This window comes from Amblyomma americanum, chromosome 3 (genome assembly GCF_052857255.1).
Source record: "Amblyomma americanum isolate KBUSLIRL-KWMA chromosome 3, ASM5285725v1, whole genome shotgun sequence".
Lineage (NCBI taxonomy): Eukaryota > Metazoa > Arthropoda > Arachnida > Ixodida > Ixodidae > Amblyomma > Amblyomma americanum.
Genome location: NC_135499.1, coordinates 224,885,593 through 224,909,161, shown reverse-complemented (window position 1 = coordinate 224,909,161; position 23,569 = coordinate 224,885,593). Strand labels below are relative to the sequence as shown.

Here is a 23,569-nt window from a genome sequence, read left to right as displayed (position 1 = left end):
ATTCGCCTATTCCTTGAAGTCCACCAACCGTGGCATCACTATGCCACAAAAAGCTTCTAACTCAAAAACCTTGCTTTTAAAAATTCGTGGCGGGCTTCCCGCAAACACCTGGTATATGCTACATGTACCGCCCCTATACCACAGACCACTGAACACATGTTCCACTGTGGTTTCACTGATAAAGCTTGGTACAACAAACAGTTCAAAATTCTTTTCAGAACCAAGCAATTTACTGTCGAGGTTCTGTTCAACAGGCTCATTCTACATCTATCACAGGGAAAAGGATAGGAAAAAACAACTTGCAAAGAATAACAATGTACTCTTGTTTATTCTGGTAATACCAATGGCACGATAAAATGTTGCAAAACTGTTGTATATACAGATGAGTTCAAGACAGCATGCATCATTCAATTCATGACTTCAATGACTCAAATGCCAGTCTATCACATCTAGTACTTGCTTTGGTAAAAGTGACGCTACTAAATCAGATGAAATTCATACATCAAGGATGCAGGCAAATGAAACGAGCATGCTGCAGCCAGAATATGATGGTAGTGTCATTATTTTGATACAATTAATTGGCAGCTGCTACACATGAACAGGACCAGACTACGCAGCTTAATTTAGTGGACTACACACACTGTAATTTGCATATACAGAATGTGACTTCCTGCTGAAGAGCATGTGAGTGTTACAGTGTAAAAAAAAATATCTTGTTGTGGCTACCATGCATGTTTGCAAATACTGCTGAGATGCGAGACAATTACTGCACCCTTTTCCTTTCCTCAAAAACCAATTTTAAATTTTTTTCACAACACCTAAAATCCCGTAGCAACTGCCAAATTTCACTTTCTTGCTGTACCACCTCGATGCCCTAGACGAGCATGGCACATTCTGCATATTAACTTTAGTGCATGATAAATGATCAATGATATTAGAGTTACAGCCATATCACCATTGCTGATATAATGTGTAATGCTGAAGCAGCATGCCGCTCAGTACAGAATTCTTCGTTTTATGCTCCACCTGACCACACTCAATGATGTCAAGTGCAAACCAAGCGACATACAACATGGTGGCCCTCAAAATGATGTGACTAGAGATCATGTTTCCATTGCCGGGGTTGTTGCAGCTCCACAGTCCATGGCGCTTGGATTTGCTTCCTTCAGTTTGCCTCTTGTGCGAGATCTATTTGCTTCCAGCTTCTCTTTGAGCCCAGTCTTGTGCTTGGGTGGCTGCTCCTGAAGGTAGTGCTCGCTAACAGTGATGCCAAGGATCTCGGGCACCATGTATGGCTTGAGCCAGATAACTAACGGCGAGACGCCCTCAAAGTAATGACCACTCTTGTGATAAAAGAGCAAGCCATCCAGCTGTGAAAGAAACAAATGAATGGACATTTGGTTGAAGAACCAACACGACATACCTGAACATTATGCAACAGTTATGTTAAACTCAACCTAAATTAAGTTGTTTTCCCCACCCTGTGTTTGCAATCAGCCAGCATTCAGGACACATTTCTAGGCATGCACAAGTTATTGTAATGAGTATTACTTTTAACACTAGATTCCCAGTCAGATGGGATTTCTATGAAAAAAAATTTAATTTACTCAAATACTTCACGTTTATCAACCATTGCTTTTGAACAAGTCACACATAATGCACACTGCAAAATATGCAAAATGTAATCTAGAGACACTATCCTTCATCATTCCAAAGAAAAAGGTGTACAATTAATAATACATTGAGAAGCCATAATATAAAATCCTTTGCTCATTATCAACAATTTGTTTCTAGCTGGTTGCAATCAAACTGGTAATTTTACAGTCAGCATTAAAAGGTACGGCACTCTTGCTATCTGCTTAAAGCAGGCAAAGTCAAAAGACGAACGATTGCCTGTTGCAAACAGTTCACACAATAGTACAACCATCACTGGGATACAGACTATTGAAAAGAAATCCTAAGAGTATAGGCATAAAAAAGAGGAGGAAACCAATTTTAATGGTCGTCATCATCATCATCATCGTGACATCATCATTGGCACGCAGCAGGTGGTTGTTTCTAGAATGCTATCGTAGGTGGCGCTACAGGTCTCAATGCGAAATGCTGTTTTCTAGTTGCTGCCACTGATGGCGCTATGATGTCAGGTGCTCTGATGTCAGGAAGAAAACTACGAAAAAGAAATTTAACACCAGGCTCAGGTACATAAACATGCAAGGCGGTAGAAAGAGAGCGAAGTGGTTAGAAATAGAACAGCAGTTAAAGGACGAAGAAGTAGGTGTATATGCAGGTGTATACGAACTATGCGAGATACATCTCAGGGATCTAGAAGACCCATCGTTTATTGATAGCTACGTCTGGGAAGGGAGCAACAGAGCAACAAAGGAGAGGAAGGGGGAGGAGTAGGTATGCTGATACATCAAGGAACGAATTGGCAAAGAATAAGGTCGACATGCAAGATCTCTGGGTATCAAGTACAATTGCCAGTAAAAGGACATGGCTAGGAGCAGTTTATTTAGGGACAGGGGACACATGCAGGCAAGAGAACAAGGATCTAGATAAGTGTCTCAATGACGATATAAAGCAGTTTGGAGAAGGCGCCGATATTATTCTGCTGGGTGACATGAATGGCCACATCGAGGATCTGGATGGATACACAGATTGTAACGGGAAGTTGATGCTAGACTTCTGTAAGCGACACGACCTAGTTATTGTAAATAGAGAAACTAAGTGTGAGGGAAAAATCACGTGGGAATCCCGTGACAGGCAAACGACCATTGACTACTGCTTAATGTCGCAGGGGATGTATAGCAAGCTCACAATAATGGAAATAGATGAAGAGGGGAAGTACAGCCTCGAAAGTGATCATAAGGGTATTAGTATACAGTTGGAAGCCCTTCTCAAAAGAGAAATGCAGGGAAGTCAAAAAGAATACGCAAAATTAAATGGCGAACAGATAGCGCAAATAGCGGCCGGCATAGAGGAAGCAATAGAGAAACATCCCATGGAAAAGTGGGATTATGATCAGAACTATCTCATTAGTACAAAAATAAAAGAAGTTAAAAGAGTAAACCACTGGAGAAGAAAGAGGAAGCCACGAAGTTGGTGGAATAAAGAAATTAGGGAGGCCAGCGAACGACGGTTGGCATCACAGGAACACAGAGAAGCAAAGAGGGCGCAGCTATCTGAAGAGCAAATAGGCCAAAAATGAGAATCTTATTGACAAAAGAAACAAGTGCAGGTCCTCGTCCAGGCTAAAATAAAATAGTCCTCTGATCGCTGGCTGGCTGAAGTTCGCGATGGAACTAAAGGGGGGTGAAGAAAATTCTGGAACCATATAAGCTGGCTGGGTAAAGCGAATCACAGAAAGCAGGAACAGATTCACGATGCTGAGGGAAAATGTTTAGAGGGAGATGAGGCTGTGGTCTACATTGCGTCAGTTATAGCTGAGTGATGATGATGTACTTTTATGGCGCAAAGGCATCTATGGCCAATGAACGCCATGACACAAGGTGTTTTCGACTGCTCAAGGTGGGGTCTAAGGCCCATTTCCCAAGCATTTCACCCTAAATAAGCAGAACACCAGGCCAAGGGAAACCTTGTAGCCATTGTATCACCGGTGGGTGCCCGGCGGCACTGAGGATCGAACCCCGCACCTCCCGCATGCGAGGCGGATGCTCAACCACTTGGCCACCCTTGCGGTTAGTTTAGCTGAGTGACTTAAAAAAGACGATAGGGTTATCGCCCGAAGTGAGGGAGTAACACAGGATAGCACAATAGAAAACAGCTTAGAACTGACCAATCTTAACTGCAAAAAGGCAGAAGCAAATAATCCAAAATGCACGTCCGCAAGGATAGACCAAATTCCAATCAAGTTAATTAACGAACTTGACCCAAGAGGCAAGGAAACGCTGATAAAAGCATTGGAGGCAGTCATAACAAATAAGCAAATTCCGCATAGCTGGAGACAGAGTAAAATGAATTTGATTTATAAAGGAAAAGGCGATAAGACGAACATAATATCCTTCCGCCCGTTTACGATAACATCAGTTATATACAGGCTGGCGATGCAGGGGCTAAGATTAAAAATGCAGTCATGGGTAGAAAGTAATAGAATACTCGGAGAACTTCAGAACGGTTTAAGAAGTGGTAGGCGCTTAGATGATTGCCTGTTCGTGCTTACCCAGTGCATAGAAATAGCTAAGGCGGAAAACAGACCTCTGTATTTAGCCTTCTTGGACATAAGCGGTGCATACGACAAAGTGAACAGGGAACTCCTGTGGAACATATTAAAAGGTGAAGGTGTCAGTCATGAAGTAATTAATTTTCTACAAGAAATATATCGAGAAAATGAAGTTGAAATAACATGGGAAGGAACGACAACTGTCCAGATACACAAAGGATTAAGGCAAGGTTGTCCTCTATCACCGTTGCTGTTCATGCTTTATATGATAAGTATGGAAAGAAGGCTACAAGGAAGCAATCCAGGTTATGATCTGTCATACACATTAGGAGGAAAGGTTGTTGAGCAACGACTACCGGGTTTAATGTATGCGGACGATATTGTACTGTTAGCAGATAGCCAGGAAGATTTGCAAACTTTGGTGAATTGCTGTGGAGACGAAGGAGAGAGTCTAGGTTTCAGTTTTAGCGCAACTAAGTCAGGTGTGATGGTTTTCAATGGCACCACTGATCAGGAGCTTACAATACAAGGCCATGAAGTACCCCGAGTGGCCGAATACAAATATCTCGGGGTATGGGTAAACGAAGGGCAGATGTACATGGAAAAGCATGAGCAGGCTCTCATAGCAAAAGGACGAAGAGATGCCGGGATAATAAAATACAGGGCACTGTGGGGGTACAACAGGTATGAAGTACTGAGAGGTATTTGGAAAGGAATAATGGTTCCAGGGTTTACTTTAGGGAATGCGGTTCTGTGCTTAAGGGCAGAAATTCAGTTGAGATTAGAAGTAAATCAGAGAGGTGTTGGAGGATTAGCACTAGGTGCACATGGAAAAACCATAAACGAGGCAGTACAGGGGGATATGGGCTGGGCATCATTCGAAGCACGGGAAGCTCAGAGTAAAATGCTACAGTCGAACCCTGCTATAACGAAATTTTCGCTTCAATTAAATATTTACAATTCCCCGTCAGCTCGCCACAGAAAGTAATGGAACAAATTTCCCATCACAACAAACCATTTTTGGGCCGCGTTTCCGCTTCAACGAAATTTTTGCTATGCGAAGCTGGGTTTAAAAATCTATTTTACAATAAAACAAGCATATCGCCGCACATCTGTGTACTTCCGTAGGTCCATGCTGCTTTGTTTCACTAAACTTTCGCTAGAACCAATTGATCCACTCATTCAAACACACATGAAGACTTCCATTGCTTGCTGGAGATGACAATCGAGCTGGCTGCCTTGCGACAAGGGGCGGGTGCAAGCTCCCGTTTTCTTCCAAGCCAGAGCCGCAACCAATCCGTTGCCACAGGACGCAGTAGCCTGGCAACAGCAGCAGCGTGTTTGCTTTAGTTTTTTTCACTTGTGCTTGTGCGCTGCAATCGACATGAGCATGGCGACTTTGTCTAGGAAGCGGAAGTTCCTTTCTCTTGAAGAAAAGGCACGAATTGTCAGCGCCGCATCCAGCAGCAGGAAAAAGGGAGATGTTGCAGCGGACTTCGGCATCTCACAGAGCACGCTGTCAACAATCCTGATGATGTTTTGGGACTATGTTGCCTAACCTGACAGTGTTTTTGCACTGATTTCGCCACATCGAAATTTCCACTTCAACGAAATTTTTCGCACACCCCGTGAATTTCGTTGTAGCGGGGTACGACTGTATATGAAGAACGCCTGAGGAAACTGGACGATAAAAGGTGGGCAGCTAAGGTATTTAAATACCTATACAGAAAGAGCGTTGACTCACAATGGCGGGAAAGAACTAGGAAGCTAACCAGTAAGTATGCCAGACACGAGACCGGAGAAAGAGAGAGCATTAAATGACAGGTTAAAAATGCAGAAGGTAAAAATTGAATAAATTCAATGGAAAAGAAGCATAGTGTAGAACTATATCGATACTGGAAACAGCAGATCAGGAAAAAAGCGTTTTATGATAACTCAAGAGGCAGTGCCCTAGTCTTTGAAGCTAGGTCAGGGTGTCTTAGAATGCACAGCTATAAAAAGAAATTTAACGACGAAGATGACACATGTGCTGTGTGTGGTGAATCTGTAGAAACAATAGAACACCTCATACTAAAATGTGATGGTATCCATCCCGATGTCGATGCAGGCACAGTCACTTTTCCTGAGAACCCTAGGGTTTAGAGATAACAATATTCATGTAAATAAATCTGCGGTGGAGATCAGCAAAAAGTGATTGGAAGATTGGTGGCTGAAAAGCAGAGAGGTGACATAAGGCAGAGAGGTGACATAAGGTTAAAGGTGTAGGAAGACGTATTTAAAGAAAATGGCGAATTTTAATAACTTACAAAACAGTTAAGCAAAAATAAACGAAAAAAAAGCCGACCATCGTGGCAACTGCCATCACCCCGTTTCAAAGAGAACGCTCCTACCTTCCATCCAACCATCGGTAGCAGACAACACGAAAACTCGAAACATGATGAGTAGTTGCTGCCACAGATGGCGCTGTGATCTCAAGGTGGTAGCAGACCCCGAAAAATTTCAGAACGTCATGAGTAAAAGCTAACGCTGTCAAAAAGAAAGTTTGCAGGAGTGTTCACAGATAAAATCACCTACGAAGTTCACTGTCTGGCGCCAATCCATAACACTGTGCATTTTTAATTGTAAGTGTAAGACTTTGTTACGCATAGGTTAAAAGGACAAACTCAGATACGTGCTCTGCAGTTATGCTTTTAGCTGATGAGAAGGCGAGTTTGCATGTCAGGAGTCAAGAAAGAAACATAGCACTAATTTTTAACATGGGGGGAATACAAATCAGTAACGTAATACAAAATAGGGCTTCGTTCCTTTACACTGCAGCAATTTGATGTCGTCCGCCTGCTCTGCTACTACTTGACAGTGCCATGTGTTCAACTACTGGTGATGCACACTCACCTTCGTCATGACTGTCAGCAACAATGCAACCGAACGCTGCTGTAAAAATTTGTCAAACATGACTAGCACCCGTAGCCGCTCCTACCATCGGGGCCGTGGTCCACTTACTTTTCTGGCTGACAGTACATAACAGTGGAGGGCATTCCTCCAGTGCAGTACCACGTCAATGATATGTAGGCATGTGCAAGTATTCGACACTTTCGAATATTCGGTCGAATAATAATCGATTCGATCTAAATGATGCGATCTCATAGTACTCGCCTTAAGCGAACAGCGTTGCTGGAACGCTTGCATTGTGTGGTTTCAGTTTAGCGTACCTCCTGCGGGACAGCAGAATGGTGCGCCCACAGCCAAAGCCCCGGCTCCATTGACACTTCCTAGGCTTACGCACCAAGTGCCTGCGCGACCACACGTATGCTGGAGCCGGTATGCGCATGCACATGACAGCACATGCAAATAGGCGCTGTACCTGTGTCTGTACCTGCGAGATGTATGCTACGCGCCCATGCTGCCCGCGGTGCGTACGCGGCGAAACTGCATGGCGGCATACATCAAGAGGAGGATGCACGGCCTGCGTCACTTCTGCGGGATAAGTCTGAGCTGACTAGAGCTTCCGCAGCTGCTCTTCTCCACGTGAAATTCACTAATCAAGCGCTACGAAAAGAGCACAAAAGGGAGCTAGCACGAGGCACATCGAGATGGTTACCCCTTCAGATGCCTGATGCGATCTGGAGCTGGGCATGCAGAAGCACAGTGTGTACACCTAGTATGCACCCATCTAGTCACCTATTAAAAGCAGCTGGAGGTCTCACACACCACAAATTTGCTGGTTCCTCGTGGAGGTGCACTCCCCAATTTCCCATTCCCATTTTTTCAGAAAATCGACAATGTGTTCAATCAGCGTGACAAAGCTTCGATGCACTCATAGTTTTAACGTGATACCATTAGAGCTGCCATCGCACCAAAACCCTTCCTTTGGATGCCAGGAAATTTCGATTCCGAAATGAGACTCAAGTTGGCCGACCACCAAAATTTCGGACCCCAAAATCTCGGATGGCGGAAGAATCCAGACTAGACCGGATTTTGGCAGGAAATGTTGTATAAACAATGGCAGCGCAGCAGCATGAGTGGCAGTCCAGTCGCAAGCTGCTCTCGGTTGAGAAAGGACACGTCACAGTGTGCTCAAATCAAAGACGATGCTCTAATGCTATCGCCTTTCCTCTTAAAGATTGCGTGGCACCACAGTTTTTTTTCCTGTAATGGCCTTGCATGTTAGAAAAATACATGTTTTGAGGGTGCCTATTGCGCCGTTCAAACTGTTTTGTGAGCGAGATGTATTCAAAATATTTGCTTCAATCCAAAAAACCACTGTTCACACAGGCCTATTTATTTGTTAAAAGACGCATGTTTCATTAAGCTTATAATCCAGTCACGCTAGTAAGTGTTTCAGAAATTCCACAACATAAGCTGTGTTTGTTTATGATTAATTAAAAAATTTTGCTTTCAGTAATAAGAAAGGTGAACTGTAATATGACCTGGAGTAATGAAATCATCGAGCCAAAAAGAATCTGTGTGAATTCGACAACAAGCTTCTATTCTTAAGAAGGCGAGTGCTAGATAAAAGTGCAAACCTTGGTGCAAATGCTTGCCGCATCACCACCTGTCACTTGTGCAATGTGACGAAGCCTGCCGCCTGACATCCAAACGGGCACAGTTTGGCGCTGGGGAGTTCGATATATCCGATTCATGGCCAACCGCGTTTGATACATAAAGCAGAAATTGCATTTGCAAAAATATTTACGAGGAGTTTGATATAGGCAATAATTCATAATATCCGTGTTCGTCAAATCGAGGTTTGACTGTAGAACCTGAATGCAGATCAGTAAGGAGTGAACAGCAGATAATTATATGCACAGTACACAATATTAGCCAAACTATCGTTTAAAGAAAGCCTAAAAATTTATGCAATTCAGTGTTTTTAAACTTGGTTGAATAATTGAAGATGTGCCACGGGTGCTTAGCTGCCTGGCGAATGCTACCCAGCAGAATACAGGTGCAATGCAGCAATGCCTACAAATTTAAAGATTACAATAAAGGCCATTCGTTTTATGTGAGGAACACACAAGGTACGCCACTGTTCTAGTGGCTAATGATGCTGAGTGGGTCACTGGTAGCGTGTCTAATCAGGTTAATCAAGAAATAGAAAACTGCCCATGCCAAGCTCAAATACAAGGCCAGTTACAGCATCTCTCAGTGATCCAAGAAAGAAGCTGCAAGTGGTGGCTCACTGGTGGGTCGTGACACATTCATGGGAGATAGTAGGCGATCCGCTGATCAGTCATGATGAATATGAGCTGAAGAGACTGCAATTTGTATGTTAAGTAAAGTAGCACAAACAGAACAGCACATGAAAGTTTTAAGCCAAGCATTTAGTGCATGTGGAAAGACGCCTCTAAAAAACCTAACTTTATGCCATACCTCATCCTTGAAAGGCAGTGGTGAGCCCATGACAGAAGAAATGGCCTCAGCTGTGCACGGATATCGTGGCAGTGTCACGAATCGGTAACGCATATCGCTGTCGCTGCACTGCTGGAGTTCGGGTACCTCACCAAGTTTCTCAGCAAGCCAGTAGAACCGAAAATCAGCCTGTAATTTCAGTCAGACAGTCTCAGCTTAAAATAGCATTGTCATTATGTCACATGCTGTTTGGCTGATACAACAGAAGGAAAGCAACAGTCTTCAGCAAAAGGGAAGTACAGGTACTATAGTGATGATGCCAAAAAAAAAAAAGATGCAAAGAAATGCCCCCAAAATGGCCTTAATATAGTAATAGAGTGATTACAAAAACATAAGTCAGCCCAAATGTACTTCATGACCATCATAGTAAAGGATGGCTGTAGCTGTTCATGCAACTAAGAACAGTGCTATAAAGGGTTCAGCATCCCAAAATGACACACGAGCTATTTGGAATGCTGGACGATGATGATGAATTTTAATAGCACAAGAGTTGCTTGGCCAAATAGTGCCATGGCACTCAAGATAAGGTCAACGAGCCATTACCCAAGCATTTTACTCCAGAGGAGCCGAGCAGCAGGCCAGGGGAAATGTTTGTATCCACTGCATCATCAGTAAGTACTTCACAGCACTGGGGCTCGAACCCTGCACCTCCTACATAAGAGGCGGATGCACAAACCACTAGGCCACCGCTACGGTAAGAGAGATGCCGTGGTGGAGGGTTCCAGATTAATGTATACCACATGGGGTTTTTTAACGTACACTGACATCACACAGCACACAGGCGCTTTTGCATTTCGCCTCCATTGAAATGTGGTCGCCGCAGGCAGGATTCGATCCCCCAGACTTGAGAACAGCATTCACACATCAAAGCCACTGCAGCACCACAGTGCGTATTGTCAAGAACAAGGTATTGCTCAGATAAAAATGTTAGAGCAGCATCGCCAGCTCAAAAAAAAATTAGTGGCCTTCCACCACAGTATAAATTTTCAGTTACTCTTTAAGCAGGCAGGAATGTCACAAACAAAGCATTTCAAAAGTTGTACAATGTTTTAGTCTGCATTAATTCACAATGAAGGATAATTTCAAGACACAGTAGCCAAGTGCGCACATATTAAGCTATGTATAATATGAGATAAGACAAGAACACAACAGTTGAGCGTGTGACGGAATCCCGTCTGGCCGGGAGCGTACATTTGAAAAAATAAGAGACGCCGACCAGTGAAAAAAGGTTCATTCTTGACGTTTCGGCTTCCACCTTGTTCACAATTGTGAACAAGGCTTCCGTGTGGAAGCCGAAACGTCAAGAACGAACCTTTTTTCACTGGTCGGCGTCTCTTATTTTTTCAAAAGAACACAACAGGAGGACCAAACTGAGCAACAGTTTCCTATCATATTTGTATTTTTGCCCACTAGGCAGCATCTTCAGGATAAGCGAATATCTGACAAAATTGGTTTGGTTTATGGGGGCTTAACATCCCAAAGCGACTCAGGCTATGAGAGAAACTGTAGTGAAGGGCTCCGGAAATTTCGACTACCTGGGGTTCTTTAACGTGCACTGACATCGCACAGTACACGGGCCTCTAGAATTTCGCCTCCATCGAAATTCGACCGCCGCGGCCGGGATCGATCTGTCTGACAAAATTACATCTCTCTACATGCCAATAGATTCCCATGGAATGGAAACACATCCGGTTAGGTCAGCATATGAGATGAGGAAATTAGCTGGGATCGCATGGCCGTGGCTGGAATAAGACAGGAATAAGTAGAGATCATTGGGACATGCTTTAGTGGACACTGACGTAGCCAGGGCTGATGATTATGATATGTGGTACTTCACAGTAACGGCCTGAGGGGCGAGTTGGTGTATGATGAAATGAACGGCGGCGCAACAAGTGCGCATGTGGTGTCTCTTTCTTGTTAGTGTCCTTGTTGCGCTGCCGTTCATTTCATATGTAGAGATGATGATGGTGGTGGTGGTGGTGGTATGTTAATGAACAGAAGAAAACCCTTAAACCTGACGGTGCAGATACACAAGAAGTGCCCTCCGCTGCATGGTCACAGTCAGAATCAAGCTGGTTAAAGCTGCTCTTTGTTCACTTGACACTGCACACGTCTAAACAAACTTCCAAGGAAAAGCACTAATAGAAGCCCTGATGGTCTAAAAACACCAAAGGCAACATGACAAATGCAATTTTTCATGACTGCTACAATATGCAGATAAGTGATATGAAGCACTGAAATCAACTCTCATAATGCCGAAAAGCACTGAACGGTTAATAATTTAGATAGGAAGGGAATGAGGCCTATGTACATAGTAGTGATAAAATGAAGCACCTAGCACAGCGCCATGGCTTTAAGAAAACACATACCTCACTGTCAAAGACCGGGTGTGACTTCCAACACATCACATCAAGGACGTAGTACGTCCGGTGCACATCCGAGACAACGCAGTCCAGCAGGCAAAAATCTGGAAGAAATGAAAACAGCTTCCTGTAGAGACCATAAAAGGCCTAGGTCAACTCTTCAGGTGGTTTTCAGCTGTACATATAATGGGGGCCATTTATGGCACCCCTGGAGTTTGAACCTCTGCAGGCTGAAAAGAATCCTCGTCATCTTTCGGTCCTTAAGAGTGTCATAAGTGCTGCACCATGTGCCTAAAGAGCAAACCATGTGGCCTGAAGGCTTTTGACCAAGGCTGTACTATCAGGCCGAACTGAAACATGAACACGCACATACGGTACTTTCCTACTATGCAGCAAGACATTAGTCCGCAACTGGTTTGAAAATATATATTTCGCTAGCTCTATTACACACAACCATGAATCACGCTATAGTTGGATACAACTCAAGAACTCAGCGGCTTCTTCCCGTGAAAAAAACCCCCTTCTAGCCAATGACGACAGCCGATTCTCATGACCCTGCTAGCGTGACAATGCAGGGAGCGGCGTCACAATGGAGAGAAAGGTCTATCCCCGACCATAGAGGGAAGGGATTATCCCCTTTCAACTACCAGTCCCTGCTTTGTCACACTAGCAGGGTCATGAGGATCGGCCGATGCATCTGACTACACTCATGTATACCGCAGTAGAAAGTATAAAGCCAAACTATTGCATTTTGTTCATAGGCATTGTCTGCATATCATTCTGGCCTGACAGTATGTACGCTGCTATAAGCAGAGTGTCAATCCATTTGTACAAAAACCCGCATGCAATGGACAAGTGATTGTGGTATGAAACAAAACACTGTAAACGACTTAATTTTTGCAATGACCTGATTTCCGCATTATTTTTGGAAATCACGTGCCATTCGTGAAAAATGGTTCCGCAGATCATTTGGGAAAAATAATTGCTGATAATTGGAAAAAAAGAGATATCTCTTTAATTTGAGCCTTTGCGTCCAGGAAAGCTACGAAAACCAGTGATGAGCATAAAAGCTGTCATAGTTTTTGGCGACTTCTCAGAGTCCAATTTCGTATTCTCTGCATGAACAAACCAAGTTTATGAAGAAAAAGATGGTTAGGTTTTGGGTGTGGCTGTGGAATTCAGCAGGTGTTAGTGTTTTCTGCCACAGCTGGTACCTCAAAAGTGAATGCTGAGCCATACCCTTCTCCTTGAAGCGTACAAAAGCTTGTGCACCTACGGTGAAAACGGAGCATAGAAGAGTTCTGCAGCCAATGCTTGCAAAATTTAGTGTGTGAAATTAAGTTCAACTATGCCTTTACCCGAATGTGTGAAGTATTGAGCCCACAAGAAATAAGTCATTTACAGTAATCAGGCTTATGTGCATACAGCAACGTCAGCAATACACTTGCATACAGTATCTGGAAAATAAAGCCATTCAGTGACACCAACCACAAGCACAAATTTAATGGGACTACTAAGCACCATGCAACTACCAGAGGGGGGTGCAGAAGTGTGTTGCATCAGCACCACCATTGCCCGCACTGGCATTTAGTTGCATAATAATGAGCTGTGTGCTTCTTCCACTACTGAACATTTTTCCATGCAGTTAGCAAATCCTGCACTGAGGATATCTGGCTGTATATGCTTTCGCAGCACATGAAGCTGCAAATAATGTTGTAAGAACAGTAACTAAGGAAAGGGAACCACATTGATTACACTCCATGAATTCAAAGCAGTGATAAGGATAACAACAAATTCGCAGATCATAAATATAATGGAGTAGGTGCGTGCAAATCTTCAGACTTTACATCTTGATGTAATTTAGCTCTGGAACACAATGTAATGCTAAATTTTAACATTACTAGACAACTGTGAACATGGTTCCTTTAATGACTCTTTGGAAATATGCTAAAATAACAGACTTTACTACAGGCCATAGCATGAACAAAAATGCAGTGCAGAAGTTCTGTCGACGGGTGATTGTGATGTTTTTCTCAGAAAAAGCTCACTAAGAGACAAAAAGTTAAGAACACATAGGTCACACTAACCTGAGTATTTCCCATCTGCAGCTTTGCCTCCTCCCGGTAAAGGGGAAAGAAAATTGGCCATACGGTAGCCATTCCTCCCATAAGCTCTTGTAGATCCCTTAAAGCAGAAAAAATGAAAGAAAGGTTATGTAAGAACAGTGCTACAAGCACATAAATTAACCATGCAAGGTGGTAGCTGTACCAGGAATGTTGCATTTTCAACTCGGAGACAGTCGAAGGGAACATCAGGACAGTGACGCAAAGTAGTGATAAAAGTAACAGCATGCCTCAGAGGGAACCATTCCCGCATCGAGTAAAAAAAGCTGGACTGAACGTGTCCGTCATTAAGAATAACAATAAACACAAAAGTTCACTGCAGGCAAATTTCACCCAGAATTATCTACCATGCAGGTCCAAAGCTTTTCACCCTAATTTAAAATGAAGACAACTCTTGTCCGATAACTTCACACATTTTTCAAGCCTTGAGTAAGCGGCTTAACACTAAAAAATAAACACACTTCATTTCAGGCTAAATGCATGCAGACTTCCACATTCAGCCAAACAACTTCCAATAATTCTCACACATTAGACCATACCTTGTCTGATGTCAGATATTACACAGAGGCTGCATTTTAAAGCCTGGTTTGTTTCTAAATACATACGGTGTTTTTGCTTGCCTGTGTCCTGCTAGAGTTCTGCTATATGAACTGATGACTTTGGTGCCTCCATAAACTAGGAAATACTTGAACAGGCAGCACAAGCAACATAAGTACAGCAGTATATTCAACTTTTCCCCACAGATGGCACCGCAATTCTAATCACCCGACTGGACTTGCTTCTCAGCATAAAGGTTTGTATATAGTATTAGTTTTTTACGCAGACCAAGAGAATGTCAACACAGCACACACCATGGAATAAAACAAATTTCATCATACAATTTATGTGAAAAATATGGGCACGAATATGTCATAGGTACACCTAAATGAATACTGCCAACTCCAAATAATTTTGCGGACCTGCCAAGAAGTGCATTTTGTTAGCTTCAAACATAAAGAGGAGACTCATTGTTGTACACATAAACTTGTTGAAACGAACACTGAATCATAGTCTTGCGCGCCCTTTGTCTGCTGGTCCTCCAGTGATAATCTGACGCCATACAGATGCACTTATGTGGTATATGTGGAGGCGAGGGTGTTTGCAACATGTCTCTCAATGAAACACCACCTCACTTCTACTTCTAGCTTGAGTGGAGACTTCTGACAAAGAAAGTGCGCAACTCAAAACAACTGTTTCTTTAGTCACTGGTCTTGCATGAGCAAATTATACAAGTACAAGTGCTGGAAACATTGCCATAATTGGCACAGCACTTCAGTTTTAGTCAACTTTGTGCTTCCCCCTGAGGGCTAGAAGAAATACATGAAAACAACCTTTAAAATTTGTAACTGCATGCCCAGCAAGAAAAGCGAGCAAAAACTTCAAGCTTTGACACTGCTAATGCCAGAAGGAGAGGCAGGTACCACCTGATATAAAACAGAATGGCTGTTCTCTGAAGTCAGGAAGGATTAATGGTTAACGCTGTGTGGCCAAAGTGCAATTTCTTACACAACAGGGAGTACAAATTGTTGATGCTCCAAACAGACAGTGCATCCAAACACACCATCATGCTTTGCTTCATACAGTAATGAAGTGGCACCAACATTCACATGCAGCACTCAACCAGTGCAGTAAGTGCATTCTTTCTCTGCTTCCACCCAAGACATTCAGGAATAATTTATTCCTGTGGCCAAGGGTTTACTTGAACTATTATTGGGAGGGGCAGTGGTCATTCATCACCATCTAGAGTATCAATTCTGTATACTAGCATCACAAGTATCTTAAATGAGCAAACATCATCTGCAATCAACACCTGCTCTGCGCATGTCATTGCACTGACTAAAACTTAGCTTCATCGCAAATTCGCGATAAAGTAATATTTCACAACGCACACCACACACCGCTTCACACTATATCACGGTGACCAAACTAACCGGCATGTGCACAGTGTTCGCCTTGCTACCTAAAAACGTTCCATCATCATGCATCCACATTAACAGTGTTTTGGAAATTGCCTTGGAAGTGCCATGGAAGTGCCTTGGAATTGCCTTGGAAGTGCCATCATCCCATGCTATGCAATGTCCTCAATACTTCCCCAGGTACGAGTCACCCCGCATTGACCATCGTCACAAAGTTGGACCTAAAAAATTTAATACCATATCTACATCTCAATCTTTCTTGCTTCGTGCATCACATGAATGGAACCACCTTCCCAAAGAAATTGTCGACATAAGTGATAACTAGCATTTTTGAACCACACTAGCTAACATTGAAAAAAAGGAGGATGAAAACTATTTTGATTTGTACCATTCACTGCATTTGTTTAATTATTTTATCATTTGTAACCATTCTCTCTCTTAATGTCTTGGGTCCTGTGGGTTGAATAAATAAATTAATAAATATATCTGAGGTATACCAATAAAAGCCACCCCCATAAATTTCAAGGTTCTGTGTTTTTCAAGAAAGTTACGGTTCTGTTTAACCAGACTTTCATGTGCAGTGGTTTTATACAACCCACTATTTTTTCTGCAAATGAATTGATTTTAGCACCCAACTGCAAAAGACAGACCTTAGATGAAACAACAAGGCAGCGCTTGGCAACTGGACAGGGAACCATAATCCAATTTTCTGCAAAGTCTTCTGGCACATCCACCAGCCATTCCGACAGCATCAGCTGGAACGAAGATAGAGGAAGAAGACGGTTAATGAACAGACTTGGTAACAAAAACTGTAAAACAGTGAAGGGAAATCACTTTCTGGATCTGAAGGCCTGCAATTAGTTGCAAAGCAGACGACCCACACCCAAATTATACGTTTTAAGACACACACTTTTACTAAAATTGGAGATGCATTTGCCCCAAATTATTTTGGTTTCCAAAGTCAAGCTTTACAGAATGCACTGCACTGTAACTTAAGAGAGAGTTGTTGCATCTTTAAAAACTCAAATGCAAAACTGCCTTGTTTAATTGATACTGCTACCATCTCAATTATCAGTGTCGCATTGCTAACAGTCCTGCTAAACATGCAAGAATGAATTTAAAAAAAAAGGCCGCCACCGTCTGGAAGACGTTGAAGTAACGAGCGTTAGCTGTTTGGTTTACTAGACGAAGAAGAACGCACCGCTCGTCTCGAGAAACAGAATGTAATACCCTTTGGAACGGGGTGGATTGCCACCATGCTCGGCTACGTGTGCATGCACGCCGCCTAGCGCTATCTCTTAGAGAAACTACGATGCACGTCTACCCGCTGTCGAGTTACACACCCTCAAGATACGTCCCAAATGAAATCTGCTTCGTTTGGGGGGTCAAGGTGGGCCTAGAATTTGGCTTGCAGTGCGATGTGGTAACGCTTCAATTAGTAATTCCATGTATACAATGTTTACCTATTATTTAATTATAGTTTTATTTCTATACCAAAACCCATAGGGTTTTATTTCCCTACCAAATTCGGTACACAACTGTCCCCGAATGGATGTCCCTTGTTGTCGGAGTATATATATATATAGTGGAACGAATGTATACATATGTAGCGGTCCAGTAAGGGGCAGTTTTCCTACCTGTTATAGGATATTTTTTGGTGAGGGGGTAAAGAGATGGGAGGGCACAACCAATTTTAATGGCTGCCATCTTGGATTCAAGAAACCGGAACTATGCCGCCATTTTGTCCCCTGACGTCATACTCACATAGTTCCACCGGTTCCACCTCTATCTACCATATTGGACCGGGTCGTCATCATTGAAAGGTGGTTGTTTCTACAATGCTATTGTAGATGGCGCTACAAGTCTCAATGCAAGTTGTGCTGTTTTCTAGTTGCTACCACGGATGGCGCTGTGATCTCAGAATGGTAGATCTCAGCTTAGCCCAAGAGGCAAGGAAACGCTGATAAAAGTATTGGAGGCAGTCATAACGTATCAGCAAATTCCGCACAGCTGGAAACAAAGTAAAATGAATTTGATTTATAAAGGAAAAGGCAATAAGACGAACATAAAATTCTTCTAACCGATTACGATAACATCAGTTACATACAGGCTGGCGATGCAGGCGGTGAAAATAAAAATGCAGTCATGGGTAGAAAGCAATAGAATACTCGGAGAACTTCAGAACGGTTTCAGAAGTGGTAGGCGCTTAGATGATTGCCTGTTCGTGCTTACCCAGTACATAGAAATAGCTAAGGCGGAAAACAGACCTCTGTATTTAGCCTTTTTGGACATAAGCGGTGCATACGACAACGTGAACAGGGAACTCCTGTGGAACATATTAAAAGGTGAAGGTGTCAGTCATGAGGTAATTAATTTTCTACAAGAAATATATCGAGAAAATGAAGTTGAAATAACATGGGAAGGAATGAAGTGTACAACTGTCCAGATACACAAAGGATTAAGGCAAGGTTGTCCTCTATCACCGTTGCTGTTCATGCTTTATATGATAAGTATGGAAAGAAGGCTACAAGGAAGCAATCCAGGTTATGATCTGTCATACACATTAGGCGGAAAGGTTGTTGAGCAACGACTACCGGGTTTAATATATGCGGACGATATTGTACTGTTAGCAGATAGCCAGGAAGATTTGCAAACTTTGGTGAATTGCTGTCGAGACGAAGGAGACAGTCTAGGTTTCAGTTTTAGCGCAACTAAGTCAAGTGTGATGGTTTTCAACGGCACAACTGATCAGGAGCTTACAATACAAGGCCATGAAATACCCCGAGTGGCCGAATACAAATATCTCGGGGTATGGGTAAACAACGGGCATATGTACACGGAAAAGCACGAACAGTCTCTCATAGCAAAAGGGCGAAGAGATACCGGGATAATGAAACGTAGGGCATTGTGGGGGTACAACAGGTATGAGGTCTTCAGAGGTATTTGGAAAGGAAAAATGGTGGGCCTTACTTTCGGGAATGCGGTTATATGCTTAAGGGCTGAAGTTCAGTCGCGATTGGAAGTAAATCAGAGAACGGTCGGAAGATTAGCACTAGGTGCCCACGGGAAAACCACAAACGAGGCAGTACAGGGGGATATGGGCTGGGCAACGTTCGAAGCACGGGAAGCTCAGAGTAAAGTACTATACGAAGAACGCCTGAGGAAACTGGATGATAACAGGTGGGCAGCTAAGGTATTTAAATACCTGTACAGAAAGAGCGTTGACACACAGTGACAGAAACGAACTAAAAAGCTGGCCAGTAAGTTTGCCAGAGACGAGGAAGGAGAAAGAAAGAGCATTAAACAACAGGTTTAAAACGTCGAAGGTAAAAATTGGATAGATTCAATGGAAAAGAAGCATAGTGTAGAACTATATCGATGCTCGAAAAGGCAGATCAGGAAGGAAATGTTTTATGATAACTCAAGAGGCAGTGCCCTCCTATTGGAAGCTTGGTCAGGGTGTCTTAGAACGCGCAGCTACAGAAAAAAATTTAACGGAGAAGATGACACGTGTGCTGTGTGTGGTAAATCTGTAGAAACAATAGAACACCTCATCCTAAAATGCAATGGTATCCATCCCGATGTCGATGCAGGCACAGTCACTCTTCCTGAGGCTTTAGAGTTTATAGATAACAATAGTCATGTAAATAAATCTGCGGTAAAAATTAGCAAAAAGCGATTGGAGGATTGGTGGCACAAAAACAGAGAGGTGACATGAGTTTTAAAGTGTAGGAAGACGTTTTTTTTTAAAGGAAATGGCGAATTGTACTAACAACTTACAGCAGAGTAAAAAAAAATAAAGGAAAAAAAAACTGAGCATAGTGGCAACAACCACTGCCCCGTTTCAAAGGGGACACTCCTACGTTTCATCCATCTCATCCATCCATCGGTAGGAGACCCTACGAAATCTCGAAACATGATGAGTAGTTGCTGCCAAAGATGGCACTGTGATCCCAGGGTGGTAGCAGACCCCACGAAAATCTCGAAACGTGATGAGTAAGAGCTAATGCTCTTAAAATATTCCTGTCACCTTCTGCAACAATTTCTGCTGGTTCGTTCATGTTTTTTTCAATGAAAAGGAATCCCCCAAGGTGGAGTAAATTTGTAATAAGAGGGCCATTACTCCTTAGCATGCACCCAAGTGCAGCTGTACAGCTACAAGGGAAAACTGTACAGGTTTCACAGAAGCTTCGCAGTTGAGGAAAAATTCGCCCAGATCCTGGGCTCGAACCTAGGACCACCGTCTGTCCAGTCAGTCACTCTAACAACTGAGCTAACCAGGAAGAGCAGATGGCAGGGGCGACGCTGCACTGATCAACAACTCGAGGCGGGAACGGTGTTAGTACAATGTTTTAGGGGAGCCCCCCAAGCTCAGTTGGTAGAGTGACTGCCCCAAATAGGTGGTCCCAGGTTCGAACCCCAGACCGGAATGAATTTTTCTTCATTTATGAAGCTTCTATGAAACCTGTATAGTTTCTGTGAAAGCTATGTACCTTTCCTTTGCCGCCGTGCAACTGCGCTTGGGTGGGTCACGTTTCACGTCACTCCGTTCTGTGTCGTCATAAGAGTTCTCCGTGTCGTCATAAGAGTTCTCGAGTTTGAATCGGAGCGGCGGGAAAAAATTTTTCAACTTCGAATCCAAATTTCTTTGAAATAAATGCATATTTCGCTCCCGGACAAGCGACAACAAAGCCATGAAATGCCGAACTATCAGATATTGCTAACAAAAAAAAAATTTTGATAGGGTTCTCCTCAGTGTCCCTTTAAAGGGGCTGTGAAGGGGGCTCTAATAAAATTGCGGCATGCATGGGATATTGAAGCACTCCGCTTCACGAAAAGTGTCCAGCAAGGATTCTTTAAATGCACTTTGTAGAAGTTGAGTTATCTGTAGTTAAAATTTCAATTTCAGCGTCTTCGCGCCTTTCCCTCTCCTCTCGTCACTTTTTGCACGCTGGAAGGTGGGCGCTCCTCCGCCGACCCCCCTCTGGGAGCGGAGCTTCCCGACCCGCCGGAGCTAAGCGGCTTATTGGCCGTGGCCATGGTAGCTGAGTGACGTCTGAAAGAATCTAACCAATGGCCACCTCTCCCCTTGTCTACGCAGATGCGGGGGACGGAGGAGGGTGCGAGCATGATAAAGTCGCCGGGAAGGGCTCACCAACTTTGACGCGTGATTGTGGGTTGTCTGCTGCATGTAAAAGAGTGTTATTTGGTTCTGGTTTTCATGGCGACACAGTGCAGTGATTAAGTGAGTTAATGTGCTCTCCTCGGAAGGCGTTTCAGAGTCCCTTTAAGTAATGAAGTGAATCGCGCTTTATTAGTAAAGTAAACAAAAGTTTTAGCAAAAGCTATTTCAGGACCCTTAAAGGGTGATACTGTGGAAGCTTGGGCAAGTTGCTGTGACATGGTTTTTTCAGCAGCGCAGGGGACAAAGGACGTGACAAGTGCACAGACACGGCGCTGAACTTACAACTGGTTTATTGACAACATACCATTGACATGAGGAAAGAAGTATGTAGGTCAAAGTGGAAGGTGCTTAAACGAGCGCCTTCGTGAACATCGTTACAATGTTAAAGAAAAGAAAGGTGGTTCTTTAGATGCGCACTGCAAAAAATGTGAATCCAAGTGTAAACCTCTTTTTCAAGCATGCACGGTCATTGCCAGAAACACTTGCAAACTCAGGTGAGAAATAATCGAAGCAGAAATAATAGATAGCTTAGGTGATAACTGCATAGCGAAACCCTCTGTTGGGCTATCTCATAAGGAATTAGATTACCTCAGAAGCCACTAACAATTGACTGTCTGCAATTGACTTGCGCAATGTATCGCCATGTCATATATATCTACAGGCTCTATTCAGCAATAAACTGTTGCAAGTTAGCGCTCGTGTGTGTTCTTTCTTGTCCTTGTCTGATGTTGCGCTATTTTATGTCACATGGTAAGTTCTGCGCATCAAAACAGCAACAAGTCTTGTTAGCAAGGCAGCTGTTTATAAGCATGTCAACTTCAATACTGAAGCATTGCCACGCAAGCTATGTGCCAGCCAGAAAGAAGCAGTCACCGTTTTTTTTTTTCCGTATTCAGGCGAAATTAACACTGTATTTGGTACACTTCTGTATCTGCAAACAGGGTACAGCGCCCATTTTTGCGAGAATTACAATCGTAAAACCACCTTGTTACTTTTCCCATCACTTACCACTCACATATTTGTGAGCAGCACTTGTCCCGTTCCCTTAGCACTGTCTGGAAACAACTCAAGCGTCTATGGCGTAAATTTTAAAACAGTGAACAGCGGAGTGGGCCTACAATATCAGAGCTGGACTCTTCAACAGTTAGCAAAAATTTGGAGGACGCTTAAGCTTCGTATTTAAGAGTGAGATGCGACAGCGTGTTGCAGCGCTGCCAAGGAATCCACGGAACGCCAACGCCCGTTCGGCGCGACGCGTGGCCCGTTGGACAATTTAAGGAGAGGACGCCTGTCTCGCATAGCTCGGTGGGCACCCGAACCGGGCCGTAAGGGAAGGAAGTTGAAATGAAAATTGGTTTTAAGGAAAGGAAATAACGCTTGTCTCAATTCTTGCTGGACACCCGTACCGCGGCGTAAACGGCGCGGTTCAGGTGTCCAACGAGATGCGCCATTTTTCTCTCACGGCCAAAGACGCCGACGACACCGGCTTTTCTGCGACACGAGCTCTGTCGCGTTAAGGAGCCTTCGCCTTTCATACAGCAGGTACTGCTATCAAAGCGCACCGCAAGTTACTTCCAAGTACCTGAACCAAACAGGAAAGAGCTAATTAAGCACAAACTAAGCTCTTCTATGAATTCTGAAAGAGTATTGTGCAAAGATAGTGCAAGGGTATAAAAGCTGTGGTTACAAGAAACTACTGAGAGCAACACAACACATACCCTGTTTTTGTAGATCCTTGGTGTGCTGACTCGAGGTCGGGAGACGCTGCAGTCCATTTTTTCATCATCGTTTTTGGAGGCGCATGAATCCTCAGCCCCAATCGCCAGCCGACGAGCATGTTGGATGAAGTCGCATCGTTTCCTGCCGATAACGAACGACCAAGGTGAGCATTTAGACGCAGAAGCCCATGCATCGAACTCACTTCTTCTGGTCCTCGAAAAACTGGCGCCTTCGCCCCTCTTGCGATGACGCGCTGTACTTCGATTTGTACAAGGAAAACCTAGGATGAGGAGTAACTGCGCTGCTTTCGTCGAGAGTGACTCGTAAACCTGTTGACAGGCTATTTAGAAGGCCTTCCATAATTCTCGACAGGCACAGCGTAAAAGGTTTCGACTGAATACGGAAAACAGAGCGGCTGGATTAACTCAACGAGCACTTACTACTCAACCTATTTGCGCGACATAACGTGTGTGAACGCAAAATCCTCAAAAGCTTCGAACATGGGAGCCGCCATCACGTTGAACATATGCATAGACCCCCTCTCACTGAGCACATCTGAAGCATCTGAAGCTTCTTACCTTATGACCTCCTTGAAAAATAAAAGTTTTCAATAATAAAATATTTTTCAACCAATA

The 23,569-nt window shown here is 43.4% G+C and overlaps 1 protein-coding gene across 1 annotated transcript; it reads right to left on the bottom strand.

Annotated features, from left to right (window-relative positions):
• Positions 1-309: 309 nt before the first annotated feature.
• Positions 310-23,480, bottom strand: Snup (snurportin-1). The gene is made up of 7 exons (XM_077660263.1): positions 23,137-23,480; positions 22,934-23,075; positions 16,681-16,785; positions 14,040-14,136; positions 11,959-12,056; positions 9,551-9,718; positions 310-1,370 (listed from the first exon to the last, which is right to left on the bottom strand). Exons 1-7 carry the CDS (start codon positions 23,292-23,294, stop codon positions 1,104-1,106), a joined length of 1,035 nt encoding a protein of 344 aa, XP_077516389.1. The 5' UTR covers positions 23,295-23,480; the 3' UTR covers positions 310-1,103.
• Positions 23,481-23,569: the final 89 nt, after the last annotated feature.